Source organism: Bombus huntii, chromosome 3, assembly GCF_024542735.1.
Source record: "Bombus huntii isolate Logan2020A chromosome 3, iyBomHunt1.1, whole genome shotgun sequence".
NCBI classification, from domain to species: domain Eukaryota; kingdom Metazoa; phylum Arthropoda; class Insecta; order Hymenoptera; family Apidae; genus Bombus; species Bombus huntii.
Window position 1 is genome coordinate 9,088,858 of NC_066240.1, and position 20,400 is coordinate 9,109,257.

The 20,400-nt window shown below is 37.1% G+C and overlaps 1 protein-coding gene across 7 annotated transcripts in view; it reads left to right on the forward strand.

The window, feature by feature from the left end:
• Nucleotides 1–20,400, forward strand: part of LOC126863721 (whirlin) — a 108,690-nt gene that overhangs the window by 74,785 nt on the left and 13,505 nt on the right. For 5 of the 7 annotated variants that reach the window (XM_050614161.1, XM_050614166.1, XM_050614162.1 and 2 more), the window contains 2 exons: nt 1,464–1,545; nt 1,684–1,794. In XM_050614161.1, the coding sequence (XP_050470118.1) occupies nt 1,464–1,545; nt 1,684–1,794 (193 nt within the window). The remainder of the gene's footprint in view (nt 1–1,463; nt 1,546–1,683; nt 1,795–20,400) is intronic. The other 2 variants (XM_050614168.1, XM_050614167.1) reach the window with 1 other exon arrangement.

Consider the following 20,400-nt stretch of genomic DNA (forward strand, 5'->3'; position numbering starts at 1 on the left):
ACTTTCTCAACGTCAAAAACAAATAAGTAGCGAAAGATTTAGTGAAAGAATTTTGCATCAGAAATCTTTTTACGTGACCAGTGTCATGAATAATCTTCGGATAAATAATATCAATTTCAAGTGGTACATTTTAAAGTGAACTCTAAATCAATTTTCTACAGATGATATTTATGGAAGTTTTTTAATCGAATACGTATCTATCTATCTCAAATATTACCAGAATAGTTTGAAAAATTAATTCTTTAGAAGTATACAGACGCTTTGTGTAATTCGATCAAATTTGCGCCTTTATTATATTAACTCTTTACTTCCTGCCATGGCTGGAGCCAAGTGATCTGCTAAATTTAATCTGAAGCAAGAAATGTACTTGACTGCATCAGTCAAGTTCTACGTTTAATAATTAAATGACTTCATACAATCTATATAAATGTTTAGAACGTAGCTGGAAACAAACATTTAAAAAGTTCTAAGATTCTATCATTGAGCACACTCGAAACCAGCTTAGCTCCGATGTCTGCAGAAACAATTTTCATTCATCTTCAATTGTTCGCTCTTTTATCGCTGTCATTGTATTCGCGTGATGATTAAGTGGTATCTAAATATTTGTAGACGATTGTATAATTCACAAAAAATTCTAAAAATTGGTCTTTGATGTTTAATACCATCCTGATTAACCATTAGCGTGATATCGATCGATCGGTAGCACCTGGAGCTGTTGAAAGTTCGACGAAGGACGAGTCAGCAAACGGAAATAGATTTGGCATGCGATATCCACGGGAGGGTTCGTTGGTGGTCGACTACTGTGCGATACTCATTAAATAATCGATAGCACACATATAAATAAACCGCATTGCTGTCGTCGCTCATATGTGCTCCATTCTTCTGTCTAACTTCACCGGGTGAGAATAGAAAGTTCTATTTTCGTTCCGATCGAAACGGTCTCGTGGCACGATATCCAGAAGTTTCGAGTCGTCTGTACGATTATCAATCGCAGAATTATCAGTCGTCACGAACGTAGACTTTGTCTTGCTAGAACGATAATCACGAATTTTAACCGAAGAATAAGTACAAGATCGTGTAAACTTAAATTCAGATTGTACTTGTCTTTACTACTTACTCTCACATTCGATAAATCGATTTACTTTGATAAAATAACCGACGAATCGTTTCATATATTCAATTGGCACGTGGCCGATGGGTGATCACTATAGACTAAAAGAGAAACTTTTAAGAAAAAGTAAAAAGATCAAAATCAGAAAATGAGAAAAGAGAATTTCATGTAAGAAACGAGGTTAAACGGAAGATAATATTTATATAAAATAAAATTAAGTAGATGCTTCAAGTAATGGAGGAAACAGAACGCAATTGCACGATCCGTAGATCTAGAAAGGGAAAATTGATTGAGAGACAGTGGAAGTCTCGACAGGGTGGGTGGTCTCAAATCGCAATTTTGGCCATTACAGAGTGGGCTGTAGAAGGACGCAGCAGCACCAAGTGACGACCTCCGATCTCGCCCTCTCCAACGACGACGAGTGCGACAACCAGGTACAGAAAATTGTTCGAGAAAAAGCAATATCGTCGGTGCTCGGCCCTCTTAGACGAAGCGTTTGTCCATTCCAGAGAATGTTCCCGATCGCTGTCGATGAACGCGATAAAAGGGATGTTTGTCGGTTTCTTTTGCAGGACTACGAGGACGAGCTGGAGAACGGACGTGGACGAAGGCACAGCTCGCCTGGTGGATCACGAGGCAACCCTAGGGATTACGGCCATCATCATCTTCATCCGGATAATTTGGTGAGTCGATAGTTTACCTTCATCCCGCGGGACCATCTCTGTGACGGTTACACCCTTGTTTCTTCGCGAATTACTCGTTCACGCTCGTACTCATTTCCTGTTGGGATTAAACTTTGTCGAGGCTGTTTTCTCGCGAGAGAACAGCAATTACCTGGAAACGGTATAGCGTATAAAGAATCTTTTAATATACTCGTACATAACATTCGTGAGCGAGAAGTATTTACACGATACGATGCTTCCCTGGCTAAATCTTGATATCTAATGTTCGTTTATCCGATTAACGTACAAAATGATGGTAGACGAGCTGTACACGATACGAAGATCGTTTGGAAGTTGTTCAGTTATGCAACGCGAGTAGAAGACAGTAATTAATTAGTTTTAATAATTGGAAGGAATATAGAGGATGTAATAAACATCAAATGATGGTGTAAAGTGAATTGTAGAAACTCTTCCGGGTACGATACATTAAGTAATAATTAATACATTAAATAATATACGAGCGCAAAACGGATACTTGGGAAACACAACAGATACTGATGGTTTAACACAGATACATTAATAAATTGTAGAGACTGATTGAGGAACATTCCAATTAACGTGAGTTTTCCTCTGGAAATTATTATATCAGAAAATACCAAGAAACGTCTGAATATGTATTATGAGTGTCGGGTATGAATGAAATTTCATCGCGCTCATTCTGATCTTTTGTTCTCTAAGATAAGAAATATTTCCCTCGGAATTAATATGTTTCTACGTTTAGTAATTTCGTTGGTAGAATATGTACGTGTATATCAGACGCATTAACAATGTTAGTACTATTCAGTAACCATACAGAATTCGTCCAAATAGCGAGAGTAGACTTGCAGGGTTATGAATTGCCTTGTGGTATTATGGCGGAATTGTCTTGCGCTAATGGCTGACAGTATTTTGCCTGTGATAATGTCAAGAAAAGGAGGGTACAGGATGCACATGCGATGCGCATGAGAGCAGAACAAATGGATAATTGAGACAGCGGTGAAATTTCTCGCGCGAGTATTCAAAGCTAATGATCGACGGTTTTAATAAAAACAATAGAGAAGTCCGAAACAGATGTAACTCGATAATATACATACACAAATATATCTCAGGAAATCCCAGAGCAATGTTCTGATTAGATATGCTTCATACTTTTTAAATTTTTCACTCGGTTTTCTCTACATAAAATAGTAGATATTTCTTAAAATAAGAAACTTTACTTTTTAATCTTTTAACTCTTTATATTTATATTTTACATGAAATAATAAATGAAAATAATAATTTGTTACTCGGATATCTATCTTCAAATTAATCAAATTAATCGCGTAAATTATAAACTCAGCCCTTACAATAATTGTATCGATCGCGTCTAGACGTGTAGCTACAACTGAAATTTAATATTTTCAATTGACGCTGCGAATTCCTTCGTCGAACTAAATTTCATTACCGATCGTATGGCGTCGATTAACAGAAGTCAATGAACTATGGCATTTATATGAACAAGAAACCGTTAACTCGATTGTCGTCGTGCAAGAATCGACCAATTAAGGAACTGCTACGTGTAACGAGCCACCCTAATTAGTCATCAGGTCGTGGCTGCATCGAAACACAACCCGCGTACCTCGATTAGAAGCGTTTAGTTCCACTCTTGTCCTATATACCATCTACACCGCTCACATCGCTTAAAAGCGTCTATAATAAAGAAAATTGTTTCTTTACAAATAAGCAGCAATAGATAATTTACACCAACCTTAACATAAAATGTATCATCGATTTATCATAAACAATCAACCTATTAATCATAGATTGTTAAACGAACGTTGAAAATTAAAAATGAAATGCACAATGACTCGATGGTTTGCCTCATCGTGTAACATAATAACAATTTACATTACGATCCTTTCGAAAGTTATATGATGTTTTTCGGCAACGTCATCTTGCTATTCTGGCTTTTTGCTCTCTGCCAATTTGACATTTCGCGAGACGAAACGATAAATCCATGGAGTGGAAGAGTCGTCTCACGTATCGACCGGTCTAGCAGGCTCGTAAACTGCCTCAGGTACTAGGTAAATTAAATCGAACTTACTATTTGCTTTCGACTAAGCAGAGGATCGACGCCTACCAATCTATCCATTCATCTTGGAATGCTCTTAACGACACAATTTTTATTTTCACACGAAAGCATAAAGATGCTAATCTTCTTAAACCTACCAACATGACTCGATATTTTAAGCCTTTCCTTATCTTTTTTTTTATTTTTAATCATTTCACCACAATGCCATGATTATATTATATTACCTTATAACAGCTTGATCTCACGATTGCTTATTATATTACTTTTATAGTCCTTTCAATACGATATCGAGATTATATATGTACTAACTAGTTTATTACTTTATGTTTTACTCGTATACCCAATGGCTTAGTATTTTAATATCTTAACCATGAGCGTTTACTACTTTAATACCTTAACCCATAACCGATATCTTAACTTACTTCTTTTTTATAGTTATTTCCTTAAAAATACCTTTTATCGTATACGTATCGTATACTGAACAATTCCTCGCTACTTTAATACCCTAACTGTGATTGCTTACTATACTACTCTAATCAGTAGAATAGCTTGACCAATTTACTTTTACAATCGTCTCTTCACAATACCTTAATTACATATATACTAACCGTTTACCAACTGCAATTTGCTTAAAAGAAAAAATCTGAAGCAAACTGAAATCCATTAACATCGTCTTATTACTCTCTCGATCTTATCTCATTTTTCGCGTGGTCAATACAAAATCATACGTTCATGGAGTCTGGTTACCATGCTGGACAGGTGATCCAACGCGATCGAGGGTATCTTCTCACGGGTCCATTTGAAAACAAGTTCGATTTATGGACGTTGATCACGCCAGGTCGATCGATGTTCGCCATGGCCCGTATATCCGCTCGACGAGATCCCGTAGCCAGTCGAAGGAGGTGTTCCAAGTCTGAATTAATTATCCAGGCCCGATCGATCATGGTGCACAGATAGCATGGCCCGAACCAGCCGCGAAATGTCTCTATTTCGCAGCGGTTAACGTTGATGGACTTTTGCTGGCCTTGGGACGAGAGATCGTCGACCGAGCGCAAACGAGCTGCTTGATATCCTTGAAGAGGAGCCCGAGATCGAGAAAAGAATCTCTTTTTTACCTTTACGACGCAACGAAGTCGTAAATGTGTCATTTAAATACTTCTTTTAATACTTTATCGCCGATGTAGCTATTTTCTTTTTTCATATTTTTTTCATCTTTATCGTTTATTTACCAGCAGTATGTATTGACAATTATAGTTTAATTAATGTACTTTTTAGTTTAGTTTTTATTCGATTCCTTAGTTCAATTAAATTTTAGTCTTTTTAAGGGGGAAATGGCGCAAGAGAATGAAATAATCGACACGTACTTTACGGTTTCAACAGGTTTTTATCTTTCAGTCTCTTTTTAACATTGAAAGAAGAAACAAACGTCGCGTGCATAAATTACAAAAGGTTCGAAGGAAGCATGGTTTTGATATGGAAATCGTAACAGAAAGCGACTACTGGCAAACTGTACATAGCCTCGCCGAATGTAGTTTCACAGAGAACAAATATGATTCCTAATACTGACTCGTATTCACACACGTTTCAGACGATAGACCACACGCAATAGAACGCTAGTTATTCGAACATTACCGTCTCCTAACAATATAAATGAGTAGTTTCATTCAATGCTCCTATTCAAGTTTGAATTCTTTATATCGGTCCTTCTATCTGCTTGTAAAAACACAAATTTGCATGAGCGTTCGCTCTGAAAATTATTTCCAAGCTTACGAATATTTCTATTAAATTCTCATTGAAAAATCCGACCAACCACCGTTCTATTACACTGTCATCCACATTCACGTTTCGACAATATTCAGCATCCACCTTCACAGACGTACCAAACGCTCCGTTTCCCCCATTCGCGACTTTTCTCGAGCACAGTTCATCATCATCACTCGGCGAAATCCGGAAGTCCGACAACATTCATCCTCGAGCGTCGAGTTCTATTGTCCTTTTCGCAAGAATGGCTTTGTCGCGAGTCTGGAACGGAACATGTCACGAAATAACACGAAACAACGATTCGTCCTCTGGTTATGGCGGAAGAAAGTGGACAGGCGACAAAGCGACGGCCTGGTACAGAATCTTATACAACGATGACTCTCGAACTCGAATGTGTTTTGCTCGATCAATTTTTGCTGGTCCCTTATCGATGATCGGCCAGTCAAAGCTTGTCTTGGAGAGCCTGTCGTAACTCTTCTGTGGCCTTAGCCACGTCCTGGGTCTGCCGCGAGAGCACTTCCGGTCGCACGTGCTGTACCGTGGAATTCGACCGTCTCACCGAGTTCCCGCTACCGAATTTCGGCCGTGGAATTCGTACGCGCTGCACGTCGCTCAACCAGGATTCCATGATCTCTTTTTCTTAGTCCCTGTGGCTTTTTTAGATTCTCTGAAACAAATGCAGACAGTTTTTGCTGATCAAGTTGCAATTGTACAGTTTGCGTGGTGAACGATTTAGGTCCTTGTTCGTTAGTTATCCGAGTATTAGGACACTTATGAAAAGTTAAGCCATTAAGGATCAGGTAATAGGTAAATTTGTTATAATCTTTCAAATATTTGAATTTTTATTAATTTAATTGAAGGATCTAGGATAACGACAAAAAGAATGTCGAGCGAATTTTTCGGATTTCATTTCTTAGATACGAATTTAAAAAGCAGAATTCGATAATGTAAATTGATCGATAGAAGATTGCAAATTAAACGTTGCGTTAACGCAACGTTGGTCCTTAATGGATTAAGTAAATCCAAAAATCATTAGGAAATTATCAAAACCACAGTGATAAGTACGATTAATAGACACGTGCTCCCTTTTCATTCTTTGCTCATCACAATTAATCATTTTCCATTTCAATTCCTTAATCGTCATAGCATTTGGTATATCGTGAAAGTTTATTTACTCCTTTCGGTTATTTTTTTTTTTTATTTTGATTAGAATGTAAAGGATGTGAATGCATTTAGAGAAATCTATAAATAGTTTATTAACATCACGTGTCTAATTTGGATACTTAGTCAGATTTTCGCGAGGAGAAAGTCTTGGAACATTTAACATCTGTGTCATGTGATTTTTATCTCAAACGAGGGAAATGTACGCTAGTGTATTAACACCGTGCTCCAAAAAAGATCATCCATTAATGATGGAATTTCTTTAGTGAAAGTACCAAGCTAATTGATGTTGCCAGTCATTAAAGTGTTGATATTTACCGAACAGAATTTTCAAAGACTTCGTGATGCTAATGAAAATGTCGTGCTGCTAAATAACCTGATTCGTTTCGACGTCAAATTTGTACGGTGATTTCCTGAGAACCGCGTGAAAATGACTCGTGACATTTTCTGCCGCGGTGGCATCACAGTCCAACGCGATAAAAAGCAAACGAGAACATCGTGGTCATTGCCAGTCGAGGGCAATGGGTCATGCAAGCTACGTGACAAAGAAAAGAAGAATGTCACTGGGCCACGCCGGCTGGACACTCCACCGGCATGATCTGAATCGTAATCAGACACAGAAAACGAAGCATCCTATGCCATTCATTCGTTATTAACTAACTTCGTCAATTTTTTCATAATGATCCACATACGTTCTTCAACCTTATGTCTCTAACTTTTATTATGTTGATTAGAATTTTTCTATCTATCGAAGAATCTCAATTTCACAGTCAAATATATTTTTCTTGAAAGCATCGTGTTAAGAACAGACAGATCGAAAGGAATATCAAAGGAAGCTACAGAATTTTCACAGAATACGTCTTAATCCAATTTTCTCCTCACAAAGAATAATAGCAAATTAGTGAACAACCAATCATATAATCATCGCAAGAAATTAAACAATTTCGCGAGAAAGATCGATATTTTATATTTATCCTGTATTCGTACACTTCCGTGGATGAAATTTAATTTGGTGAAGCGACGAACCTCAAAGAGAGGGTCACACGCAATTAACTATTCCCCGAGATTAAAGCTTGGAAGAAGGAGCGGGTCGCATTCGTGTTCGTGGAACGAACCGATCCACGCGAGTTTTACGATCTTGTTTATCCCGGATCTCTCAAGGATCAGCGGTCGGAGCGAAGGAACGCGAATTATACGTCGATATTATCGTGGCTTTGGGCCACGGGAAGCTCGGGATTTCTAGATCCTGTCGCGGAAATGACAATTTTAATGTAATATTCCCGCGGAATCGGCGCACGATCGTAAAAGTGGATCCTCGAGGGGTGAAACGACAAATGTCGTAACGTCGAGACCGCTATATAACGTTGCAGCATTATTCGGCTTTAAACGTCCGTATTTATATAGCTTAGTGATTTTGTGAGATATCAGTGAATCTTGCGAAATCATTTGTACGTTTTGTAAACGGTAAAAGAAGTTTAAAGTGCCGCCTCGTAAAACTGAAAAACGAATTCTACAAGACACCTGATGAAATGAGGAGAATTTTAATTTCGTTTTTATATCTTTGAATGAGCTCGATTCATTCGATATTTAAAACTGTTTATGCGTGATAAAGTAGCAAAGAATTCAGGATGAAGAATTTAGAGAATAATTATTCTTTTATTGGCAACAGTTCTTGCAATTACCGGACTAGATGTTAATACTACGTTTTCCCTGCATCTTTTGCTCTATAAATTCTAATAATTATAATATAGTAGCATTAAAGATGTACAATTTATGATACTACTTTTGGCCGTTTGCCTCAACTCTCGTTCATACTACTCTGTAAATTAATGGTAATAAAACTACTACGACTTGGAAAGCAAAGAACGGAACACTATATGCATAGCAGTGCACGCAATTCAACGACCCCGAATTTGGCACGCAACAAAATGGACCATAAAACTGGAAGAAGTCTTTCTCCTTAATTTTGTTTTTACATTTCTTAAACTTAATTATACCATCGATTTATTCGGTACTTCAAGTACGACTGAATGGCAATGCAACGAGTTAATAAATATTCACGGTTAATTTGTTCTCCTTCGACTTCAAAACCAAGGGACGAAACGTCGAATGGTGCTTACGGTGCTCGCAATTCGACCCTGGATTCGGCTCGAATTTCACGGTGGCAGTTTCGTTAAACGGTGAAAGGAACATTTCGAGGGACGATAGGAAACGATCAAACCGGTTAAAAATATGAATTCCCACACTGACTGCTCGGATACCGTATAGAATAAACAGTTAGATGTTGTCGACGGGGCAACCTTGCTGAACCGGCCAGAGACGTTACCGAGGTCTCCTGCAACTTTTCGATCATCGAATATCGCAATTTGAGAATATTCCAGTTTTGCAGAATTTTTTAACGAAATTTCATTGGTAACCTACTTAAAAAATTTTTTACTGTTAAGACTCAAAAAAATTGTGTTGGGAACCTATATGTTTTTTAATTTATTCGAGAATGTCCAATATACGGTTATGGTGAGAAGAAAAAATTGTTTGAAATATCAGGAAAGACAAGAATGAGTTCCATCATCGATATTTGACACGCGGAATGATTGTTTTAACTGGTACAATCACCGGTTATAAATCATTACAAACACTTTCTATACACACCACTTTTTGTATCCTCTATCATGCACATTGCGACGGTTGCACAATAATAAAACATCGACGCTGAAAGTAAAAGTTTCTCGAACACATTTGCGGACTTTCTTGTCGCTTTCGAACTCGTGCGTCTACGATCTAACGAACTTCGATGTCATTTCTTAATCATTAACGCACGACGAGACAGCATAGCCAATTACATATTCAGCCTCGAATGAATCAATCCTAGAAATGAAGAACCGCAGAAAGAAACAGGCAATCGAGTTAATACTGGATCTACCAACAATTTAAATTATTTTCGTTCTTCTAGCAAAGACCTGATGAAAATTAACAGAGACAATCAGGCTATCTTAATAGAAGTCAATTAATCTTGCTAAACAATACATATACATATTTTTACTAGTATTAGCAAAAGCAATAAATCTGCGTCTTGTCATTTTGATGAATCTCTTTCTGACTTTGTAATTTTCAAGTTGAAACACGTTAAATATTGGAAACTTTATAAAAATAAATAGGTCCAGGTCTCACTAAAAATAACAAATAATAAAGTACTTAAATTATCTAAAGCATCAAAGTTATCAATAATATTTATATACTTATGGACATTACTCTCGTCAAAAGAATATTAGCATACCTGTAGCAATTGCAAGAACAATAAACCTAAAAGCCCGTCATTTAATTAAAATACGTCAAGTATTAGAAACTCCACTCTTGCGACAACCTTTTAAACGCGCAACTGTACAAAGTAATAGAAATCGTTATGTACACTAAAGAAGAGTGTGAAAACGTGTTGAAAGTAACGAATACCGAGAATTCCAACGTTACTTGGAATATCTTTTTCTTCTCTGCTCGTCCATTTTCCAACATCAACCCACGGAGAGATATGTAGAAATTGCAGAGCGCGACCGGAAACTCGTTTTAATCGCGTTAAAGACGGCGACAGATACGATGTACGTTATCGCGGTCTCCGTTCTCCAACTTCTGCGTGTTTCGTTATTGTTCTAGCGAGCAAGTGCAATCGCGACCTCGTCGATTTCGCAACGATCCGCACTCGAGAGCCGCCGGTTTTTGTTGTCCCGCGTTTCTCCCGCCGTTTTTTCGCGCTCGCGTTACCTTGAACGACACCGAACGAAACCGTAGAAAAAGATCGAGAGACCGGATCGGTGTTATACTGGCAGATCCGTATTTTTCGATGGTGAGCGCAATTAAATTGAAATTATCAATCCATTTCGTACAAATCTCGGACCATCTATCCAGATATCTGACCCATGCACGCTATTGTTGCATTGTTGCAACGATTATTTCGGATTTTTCTCTCAGCTTTCCAATATATCGTGTAATCCACTAGTTGTGGAAATTTATCGCAAGTATGATAGTAATGTATGTTCTTACACGTGTAATGTTTTAAAACCTTGCTTGGATATTAATAAAATGAAAGAGATTGAAATGTAACGTGGATGCCATTATTTGAGAAATAATAAAGAAATAAAAAGTACATAAAAAAATAGATTTTCTTCAAATTCTTAACTGTTGCTTCTTAACTTTTTGGACAAACTAATATTTTCTTACTCGACAAACTCTTTCTTCTCAGATTTTTAAATTGGACTACGAGCTGGATTGAGAAGGTTCTTCTAAAATGATATTTAAATAATAAATGTATGTGTATAGTGGTACAATATATTATTGTCTAATTTTCACGAAGTAATTTAGTATTATAGTTTGGCGATTCCATAAAATGATAAAGTGTTATTTCCAACTAATAATTCATCACTAATTAATGTAATTGGTATACCTCGTTCAAAATGACCGCATAACGATATGTATAGATATATTATTATTATATATTGATAGAGCTACAACGCTCCATTTGAATTTAACCCATTTTGATTTGGTCAGCAGCTTCGACTGATAATCAAACATTTGCATTCGAAGTTACGATAACAGACTAACGTTTAAATAAGAGAAATGGAAATAAAAGTAATAGACAAACTAGTCGTTGCACGTGCACCTGCACGCGCATAATGCACGCACCTGGAACGATTGCGAGCGGCTTAATGATTTCTCCATGGCTGCGTCGAGATTTCATCAGGCAGACCGTGGTTTCTTAATCGAAGCGCCGCAAACCCAGATCGCGTGTTTTTTTTTTTTTTGGCAGTAGAAAGAAGTCATCGATAGGCTTGAAAAAACCAACGAGAACGTTGCTGGCGCCCGTTTAGATAGAGAAAGAGTTTCAGATAAGATAATCGATGCATTTTTGCAGTGGATAATCATTCTACTTGATCTTCGACAGCTTTTATCTGATTATTTATTTAACGATAGTTTAGATAGAGAATGATTTGCAGATAAGATCAAAACAGCATTAAAGTATGTATATCTTCGAACCTAACAGCACGTTGCATTTCTTGTTTTCCTATTTTTAGTCAAAATGAAAAAATTACCGGAAGCGTACTTATTATACTTTTATCCTGTAATCTTGATATTATAATTGTGCTTCTCTGTGGATAATTTGTATACGTTAACGTACAATGTACGTTGTATATTATATGTATAATTATAGTATATAATATATATATCGTATATTATCATATGTATCGTATACTATATACGCTTTTATATATTCGAATATCCCATAAGTACGTAAAGATCCATTCATCGACCATCATTTTTCTGGTTTAGAAACGGACAGTTTGCCCAGTTTCCACATCCTCGTTCGAGAAATCGAAGAAATCTTTTTCCACTCCGGTGTTCACCAATTAAAACCGTCAGAGCAGGAGGAAAAATCGCGTCGAAAGTAGCCGAGCGATTCTTGCTGCGCAAAAGCGAACACACAACCGGATAGCGTTCCTCGTATGAAAAGAATCGATTTACCATGATCGCTGTGAAAGATGTATTAGCCACGCTAATTAACCATCGTTCGAAATTCTCGATGATCATCGACGCGTGTACGCGTTATGTAATCGATTGGTCGTCGATTCACAAGAACCGGACCGATGATAATGATCGTACCTACACGTTATCTCGTCGATTACGAGGCTTAAACAGATTTTCTTCATTTTTGTACACACATCACTTGCGTTTGAAGTAAAGCTTCGTTTTATTGGTTAGATATATTTCTCACGCGATATTTCCGATTAAGATATTTTTTATTTCCGGGAAAGTTTCGTCGAAGAAGAAAAGGTTGAGAAAATTGTATGAAAGGTGTGAAGATAAGAGGTTGAACATTCTTATGTTAAAATGTTCGAATGTTAATAAATATTTGTATATTAGGGAACTATTCAACTTTTCAACTTCTACAGATTCAGATTTACTTTTATTCCTAAAGATTTTTAAACCAATTCAAACCATTACAACAATTGTTGGGCAGAAATTAAAATGTCCCTCTTGCTTTATAAGACCATGTCACGCACATGGTACAAATTATTTTTACCACTCGACAGAAACAGACTGTATTTTGTAACAAGCTTAGACTTCTAGACTGACACAAGTTTAGTTTCCTTTAGACGTCTTTAAGATCTGTGATCACACATAAATATCTTGTAAATATCTTGTATCAGACATAATGTTCTAACTGTCGATAACTAACAATCACTTGAATAACCAACTAATTAGGAACTGACTAGAAACTTAAACCGAGACTATTATCTATTACATTCTACTAATCAAAACCTCCAAAACTCTGAAGAAACTCACCTCAGAATCCCTCAGCCGATTTCTCAAGCTCAGCAAAGCCGTACTTCCTATGTCACGAACCAAATCCCAGAGATCCCGTCGTCTTTAAACTTCCAAACTCGCTCGAAATCGTCACGAATCGAAACTACGTCGTACTTACTCGCGATAGGCGATCGATCGATCGAAGAAAGGTGGAAGCAGCACGCGTCTCGACGGCGTTGCCTCGACTGATTCAAGAACCGAGCGTGAAGTGACGGTACACCAGGCCTGGGTTTACGTTTACCTGATTGTCCGCGGGCAACGACGAACGAAGAGGAACAGATTTTTCGTGCAGGCGAAACAGAGACAATCATAGGTGTTCGTACGGTGGGGACGTTGGACAGGTAACAGGTGAGAGAGGGGAAGGTGGAAGAATGGGTTTTACAACGTTGCCAGGTTGTCTGGCCAGGCTTCGAATACGGGTTACGTGTACGACGATGTGTGGAAGCGTCGATCTCGTCGGAGGAAGCACGAGGATGATGATAACACAGGAGCGGCGGCAAACAAAGGGGATGATGAGGTGGATGACTGCCACACCGCACGTTCATCGCGCATTTCGTTTCAAAACGGCTGCGTGGTGGCAAGAAAATTATAATTTTCGCGGTTTTATGTTACGTGTTTAGTTTTCGGTTCCTTACAGTTTCTGAATGTTTCTGAGGATTCTGAGATTTCTTAATTAGCATGTATTATATACATTGTATCTGTAAACATCGTTCAATACAATTGTTATGATTGACGTAAATGTTACTATATGTTCCTATGATAAATAATTAGTAACCTACTGATGTTTATGCAAATCCAAATTTTTACGAGCAATGCTAAAGGAAAGGAAGCCCATCGAAGATTTGCTTCTTCCACTAAATGCATTATATGTATTACATATAACAATTAGTGCATTTCGGATTTTCTATATCTGTATATTATGTGCATTCCTATATCTTTTAATTTTCAATAAATTCATAAATATCTATAGTGCGATAATCAGTAAAAAATACCAAAGAAAGATAGAGTCAGTCTTTTATCTGAAGAAGAGTTTCGATGATCGCGATAGTAAGGAATCAGACAATTAATCATGTTATATCATGAAATACACTTGCTCGGATCTCTGGCAAAACGGTTTCGAAGGATCGAAAATTAGAATCGTTAATTAGAGTACAGGATACCGCGAATAAACACGAGTTTCAAATTGTCCTGTCTATTCTAACGATTCACCAAATTAGTCTTCTGTAGAAGGCTCCTTAATTGCTACTCAAAATCCGTAGAGAGCCATTAGAGCGGCTCTTCTCGCAATAAAAATTCGCTAATTAGGACAGGGCCAAGCGAAACGGTCTCTACCGCGAATCCTCTCCTCAATTAGCAAACAAACACTATGGAAAGAAATCCTAAGCCGTTTCTCCATCCTTCCCCGATAAACCTTTCTATGAATTCGGCCAAGCAAAACGACAACAATCCCAAAAATGAGTTCGTAGATAATTATAATAATACCGCTTTTTGCAGGAGGAAAAGTTCTTTACAATATTGCAATATCAGAGTTCTACTACATGCGTTCTTATCCTAGAAAAACCACTTCACGTATTATTCTATGAAACTTCGAGTCTCAGGGATTCCAATATTCCTTTTTCCGAATTTTTATCATAAAATATATAAGCTCTTTCTGTTCGACCGTTCGCGGAGAGACACTTTCGCGGTAGATCGCATCAACGAGAGTAGTAAATTCTCGTTACGATTAGGTAATCGATGCCACGGATTGGTCGATCCCCTATTTCGATTAGGATAATAGAGGTGGTTGACTGATTATAACACCGAAGTAGCAGGTTATAATATATACTTTATTCCAACAACTTTGTAGATATAAATAGCTACGCGTCATGGGTATAGACGTATTCTCAGAGACGTGTAAATAGTAAGTTACAACTGATGACTGATCAATGAACGAACAACCAGTCAAGACATTGACCGGTCAACGGATGAAAAACCAGTCAAGAAATGTTGACTGATCTAAGGCTGATAAACCAGTGAAGTTCGATGACGATGCTGTCACAGGGGAAAATTATTGCTGGGGTTGGTCGCTCCACCACCGGTCGTTTGCGTGTGGAAATGGCCGTTGAACATGAGAAAAACCCAACCTTCCTTTTCACCTGATTTTTTTTTTTACCTGATTGAACAATAACCATAAGGAATTTCTCGACTTGAAGATTTTTTATAACAATTGAGGATTGGGTTTCTTAGGTTCCTTAGGATTATTGAGGTCCGACTAATTACATTTGTACAGCTTATGGTCGTCTTGATCGAGGGATGGTTTCTGGTTTATGTAAAGAGTCACCGGACGTAACACTTTCTTCCTCTGCCTTTTGTTTCTCTGAACTTTCTATTTATAAATTCTGTCGTGTACCTAGAACCTATAGAGACAATTCGACACAGTTCTCCAATGAAACGTCATTTACTGTACTCAGGCAAGTTTACATTCTCACGGAAGAGTCGTCGTCTCGAATGTTAATGAGCAGTCGAATATGTCAAACAAGAGAATTACGTAGAACATAGAATCGGTCATCTTCTGTTAGAGAAACCACCATTTTTTATTTACACCATATTCTGCCAACTAGCAAATCTTCCAAGTGACTTTCCTCTGTGCAAATCATCCCGACCGGTCAATTAGGATTACTCAGAATTGACGGGCCAACCGAACGGTACTTCTTTTCGACGAAAGAAGAACCGACCTTCCTGGGAAACTTCACGGCTGGATCTTAATCGGATATTCCGTTAATTGCTACTCTTGCTGTCTTTCTCTCTCACTAGCTTCTCACTTAGAGCTGCTCATTCAGGTGGAAATTTACCTTGAGATTTAGTTGGAGAAAGGAAGGAAAAGTTTGAAAAAGATTTGTTGCCCCATAAATGTTTATTCGATAATAAATAAATCGCTAAATGTTTGTTGAATAATAAATAAATGTTTATTCAGATTCCATTTCCTTCTCATTTCTTTAATTGTTTGTTCAATTTTCATAAAAATATAAATTTGGAAAGACGCATCTATGTATATTGTTATGCATTAGGTCGTCCAGAAAGTTTCTTTCGTTTTATAAGGAAATAATGGATACACAATATTTTTCGTTTTATATTATTTTATCGAATCACGTATCACGTAATCACGTAAAGATCACAACGTTCGACAGATTAAGTTTCATGTTTGTATAAAGATTCATCGTTGTAAAAGACGTGTCTGTAAAAGAAAGACACTTTTCGGACAACCTAATACTACGTAGCTTGTACAACAACATACATAATCCATCTTAAATTCCCTTCGAACAGATCCAAGCGAATCGTCATTGTAATAGAATCGAAGAAATAAATCGAACTCCATAGAGTTTTTCCAGAGGTTTGAGAAAAGGATGATCCTCGGTGTCGCGTTTATGACTTAAGTGGCGAGGAATTTATTACCTCGGTCGGATGGCAATTGTCAGTGATCGTGGCTCAAAAGAAGAGACGAGAAAAAGCAACGGCAGAGTCCGAGCCCGTTTCCGTGGCCGCGATGAAAATTGGAACGGGCTCGTTTCTTGATCAATTTCTCGTGTGACGAGTCTCCTCTTGGTTATCTTCCTTATCTCCGAACCGGTTCGATCCACGGATCATCCTCTTATCGTGGTTACTTTTGTACGCGGCTCTGGCCTCTCTGATGACTCACTGTATATGCAGAACCGCGATTAATAACGAGCCACTACTCGCGTGGGTCAGCGGCCACGTGAAAAACGAACGATAGAAGCTTCGAAGCAAGGGATTTTACTCGAGATACTTATGCGCATTATTAGCCGAGCAGAATTTACGTATGTTCTACAGATTGTATTCCGTTCCTTTATCACAAAAAATAGGTTACATTTCCGTTTACTCGAAGTTTTCTTTTTAATTTCTCTATGCGTTTTTCGTATGCGTATAACGCTAAACTTGGAATGAAATTTTGTAGCATTCTATTTTTATAAAAACTGTAGTTATCGACAAATATTCTGCAATATACATAAACGAAGAATGTAATTATGCACGGTAGTAAAATTTTTGTCAATTTTATTGATTTTGAGTCGAACCCCGCAGGTGTTACACATCATCCGATGAGAGACTACTTTAATCTCTGGTCAAGCAAGGTGCAAGACGAATCGATTTAATTGCGAAACCGGCATACTCTTTGTGGATTAATTATACTTTGCCCGGTGCGTTTCGAGTTTAATCGAGTGGAGAAGTTTAATAGATTCGGTGGGGTGGAACGGTGGAAATACGAGTTTAAACGATTAGTTACTTGTGGTGAATTGAACTTTTCTATCGAATGCCAATGTTAACATAAAGAACTAATACAAAGTTGCAGAAATGAATCAATGAAATAAATATAACACCACCATATTGGTTACATTAATAAAATGATCTTCAATGCAACAACTCCTTTTTAAGCTTCCAATTTATCCATTCTAATATATTTCTCGTACCTTGATAAAACAATAACTCATACTCTGTACTTTGTTAATGATATTACTGCATTTTTTAGCGCTTTGACGCTTAAACATGTATAAGTTAATTCACTTACTTCAAAGTAAGCTATAAATAACCCCAGCAGTAAAAATGTAATACATTAATTAAACTTCTGCAATGCATAACAGTCGTGTAAGTAATTGTATATTTTGGATATCTGCGTGACATATACACGGAATTGCGTGATAGTTGCGCAACTACCGTCATTTACATAATTGTCTCTGCAACGAAATGAGACACGCGTTTCTTGAGGGAAAATATTCTTACGATAAAATTATTTGACTTTCTCGATCAAGAAACTCCTCACAAGAATTTTATTTGCACTTTTCGATATCGGATTCTTACGGAATTATCTCCGACTTTAAATTCACCGAGTCGAGGCATTACGCAAAGACTTTCGAGAGCAGTTTTCAAATGACACCTACGTGCAAAATCCACTGTGATCTGGTGAAATCGTGGAATTGATACCTCGTTCTAGATGAGGTCGACATCCATACCAAATAACATTGCAACATGCACACGCGCACGCTCACACAAACACACACATTGTTTCTTATCTATGGTAAATAATTAAATAATCAAATAAAATTTCTGTCAAAAATTATCATTCGGTTGGTTCATAAAATACTCGTAAATTATGCACCAATCATAAGTTCTGATATTATGGTAGCTACACAGATATTATAAATGGTGCATAACCTGCCGTATTACTTATAGAAAAAAAAAAGAATTCCTCATATCTATACCAAACATCGCAACATTTATACCGTTTTTAATGATACCAACATAAACACTGTTTAAGTGGTTCAAAATCTCACAAGAAATTAAAAGAGATCTGCGTGTAACTCAGTCTTAGCAAGGCGATATTATCCGCAATAAGAAGATTTCCACGAAGATATCGTTCCAGTCTGAAAAACCTGAGTCTCGTTCAACGTGACACTCGGCTCGTAATTCAACAAACCGCGGTTACCCACTAACCTTAACCGACTGCGCGAAACAACGATGATAATGGCAGGCCGATAATAGGTCAGCGTCGGAGAAAGTTTTCGGCGAGTCGTTCCGTTATATACCAGGAAGACGAAGCGGGCCGAAAAGCGGCTCCTCTGCAATCGGTGACGCCCATAACGATCTGGGTCAATTAACGACATGTATCTAGTTGAATTTCGGTGCTCGATCACTCGCCAACGAACGTTTGAATTTTACTCTGTAATATCATGTGACTTGGAATAGTAGATATTACGAAGTATAGAATGTTCTCTTTTGATCTTTTGTATTTAATTAAACTGGTTGAAGGTACCATTGATTTTTAATAGTAATCGATAAGTGATGGTTTATGAAGTGGAAGAAGGTAGATATAATATCTATGAAATTCTATAATTTTTTAACGTAATGATTGATCCATTATTCTCATTTAGGGATTTTATTCGTTAATGTGAATAAAAAATTATATCTATACATAAATAACAATGTAAATAAATATATCAAAAATAGTTAAATAAGTCGATATACAATCCATAGTAAGATAACTATATTATTTGCCAAAATATAAAACAATTCGCATCTTTAATATAACTTGAAATTCATCATCAATCGGTTGGTGTAAATATTTTATTCGTACGAAATTTCTATTCCCACAATCAACTCTTATTTTTCATCTCCTCTATACATACAATTAATGTACTAAAATCACGCTTAATATCAACTTAACGAAACTCTCTTAACTTAACGGCCATAACGAATATCTAGAATCAATTTTCGATTATTTAATTATACAGAAGAATAATGCTAAATATTATTTATATAATATATATAATATTATATATAATAACTACTACTAAGTGATCTTCCAACATTCCACCACACATCTATTTGTTTCTCCATTCTCTATTACCGTCACTCCGTCTGTTAGCCATAGTAATTAAGGTTGTTCCATCAATCTACACAACGATAATATGCTACGAATTACTTAACACGATTACCTCACGACGACGAATTACTCTTAGAGTATCCCGTTATATTCAGTTAGATAGTCGATCGGTCGCGACGTTCCACATAATGATACGTGGAAACGGTCACCAGGGCGATCTTCGTCCCTTAATTACGATTAATTGGCGGTTGGTAATTGCACGCTTCCACAGTCGCTAAGGAGATATTCCGCGAAATACGACGCCGGTTTCGCGACCCTTTCGCGCTCCAAAGACTTCTCCACGCCGCTAATTGCGGACACCTGTTCTAATTGCTGCAAACAATCGAACGCTACTCTGGGAGAAGTGTTTCAGGAACAATCGGAATTCTACCGCGACGCGATGCTCCTTTCGTTGTTTGCACGCTTGTGGTTATATATTGGCACAGCCAGCCGATCCTATTATAGAATAATACATATTGTGTCCTGATGGATTGCGTGGGATGAGATAATATGAATCAAATGACGATTCTGTGGATCTGTGGTCTTAGAGAATGAAAGACAGATGATGCTTTGGAATTATATTTAGTATCGGATAGAGTTCTTTAGAGGTGGACTGGATCAAGTGAAACGTTGTACGAACAGCTGAGAATATGTTACAAATACATAGGGAACTGATATATAAAATTAGATATATTAAATTACAACGAAATAGATAAAAATTCCTATATTATATATTAGATGTATATATTTTTTAACATAGAGAATATAATTAATTGAGTATCGTAAACCAAGAAATCAATCGTTATTAATCTTAATGAAAGGCCAAGTATCC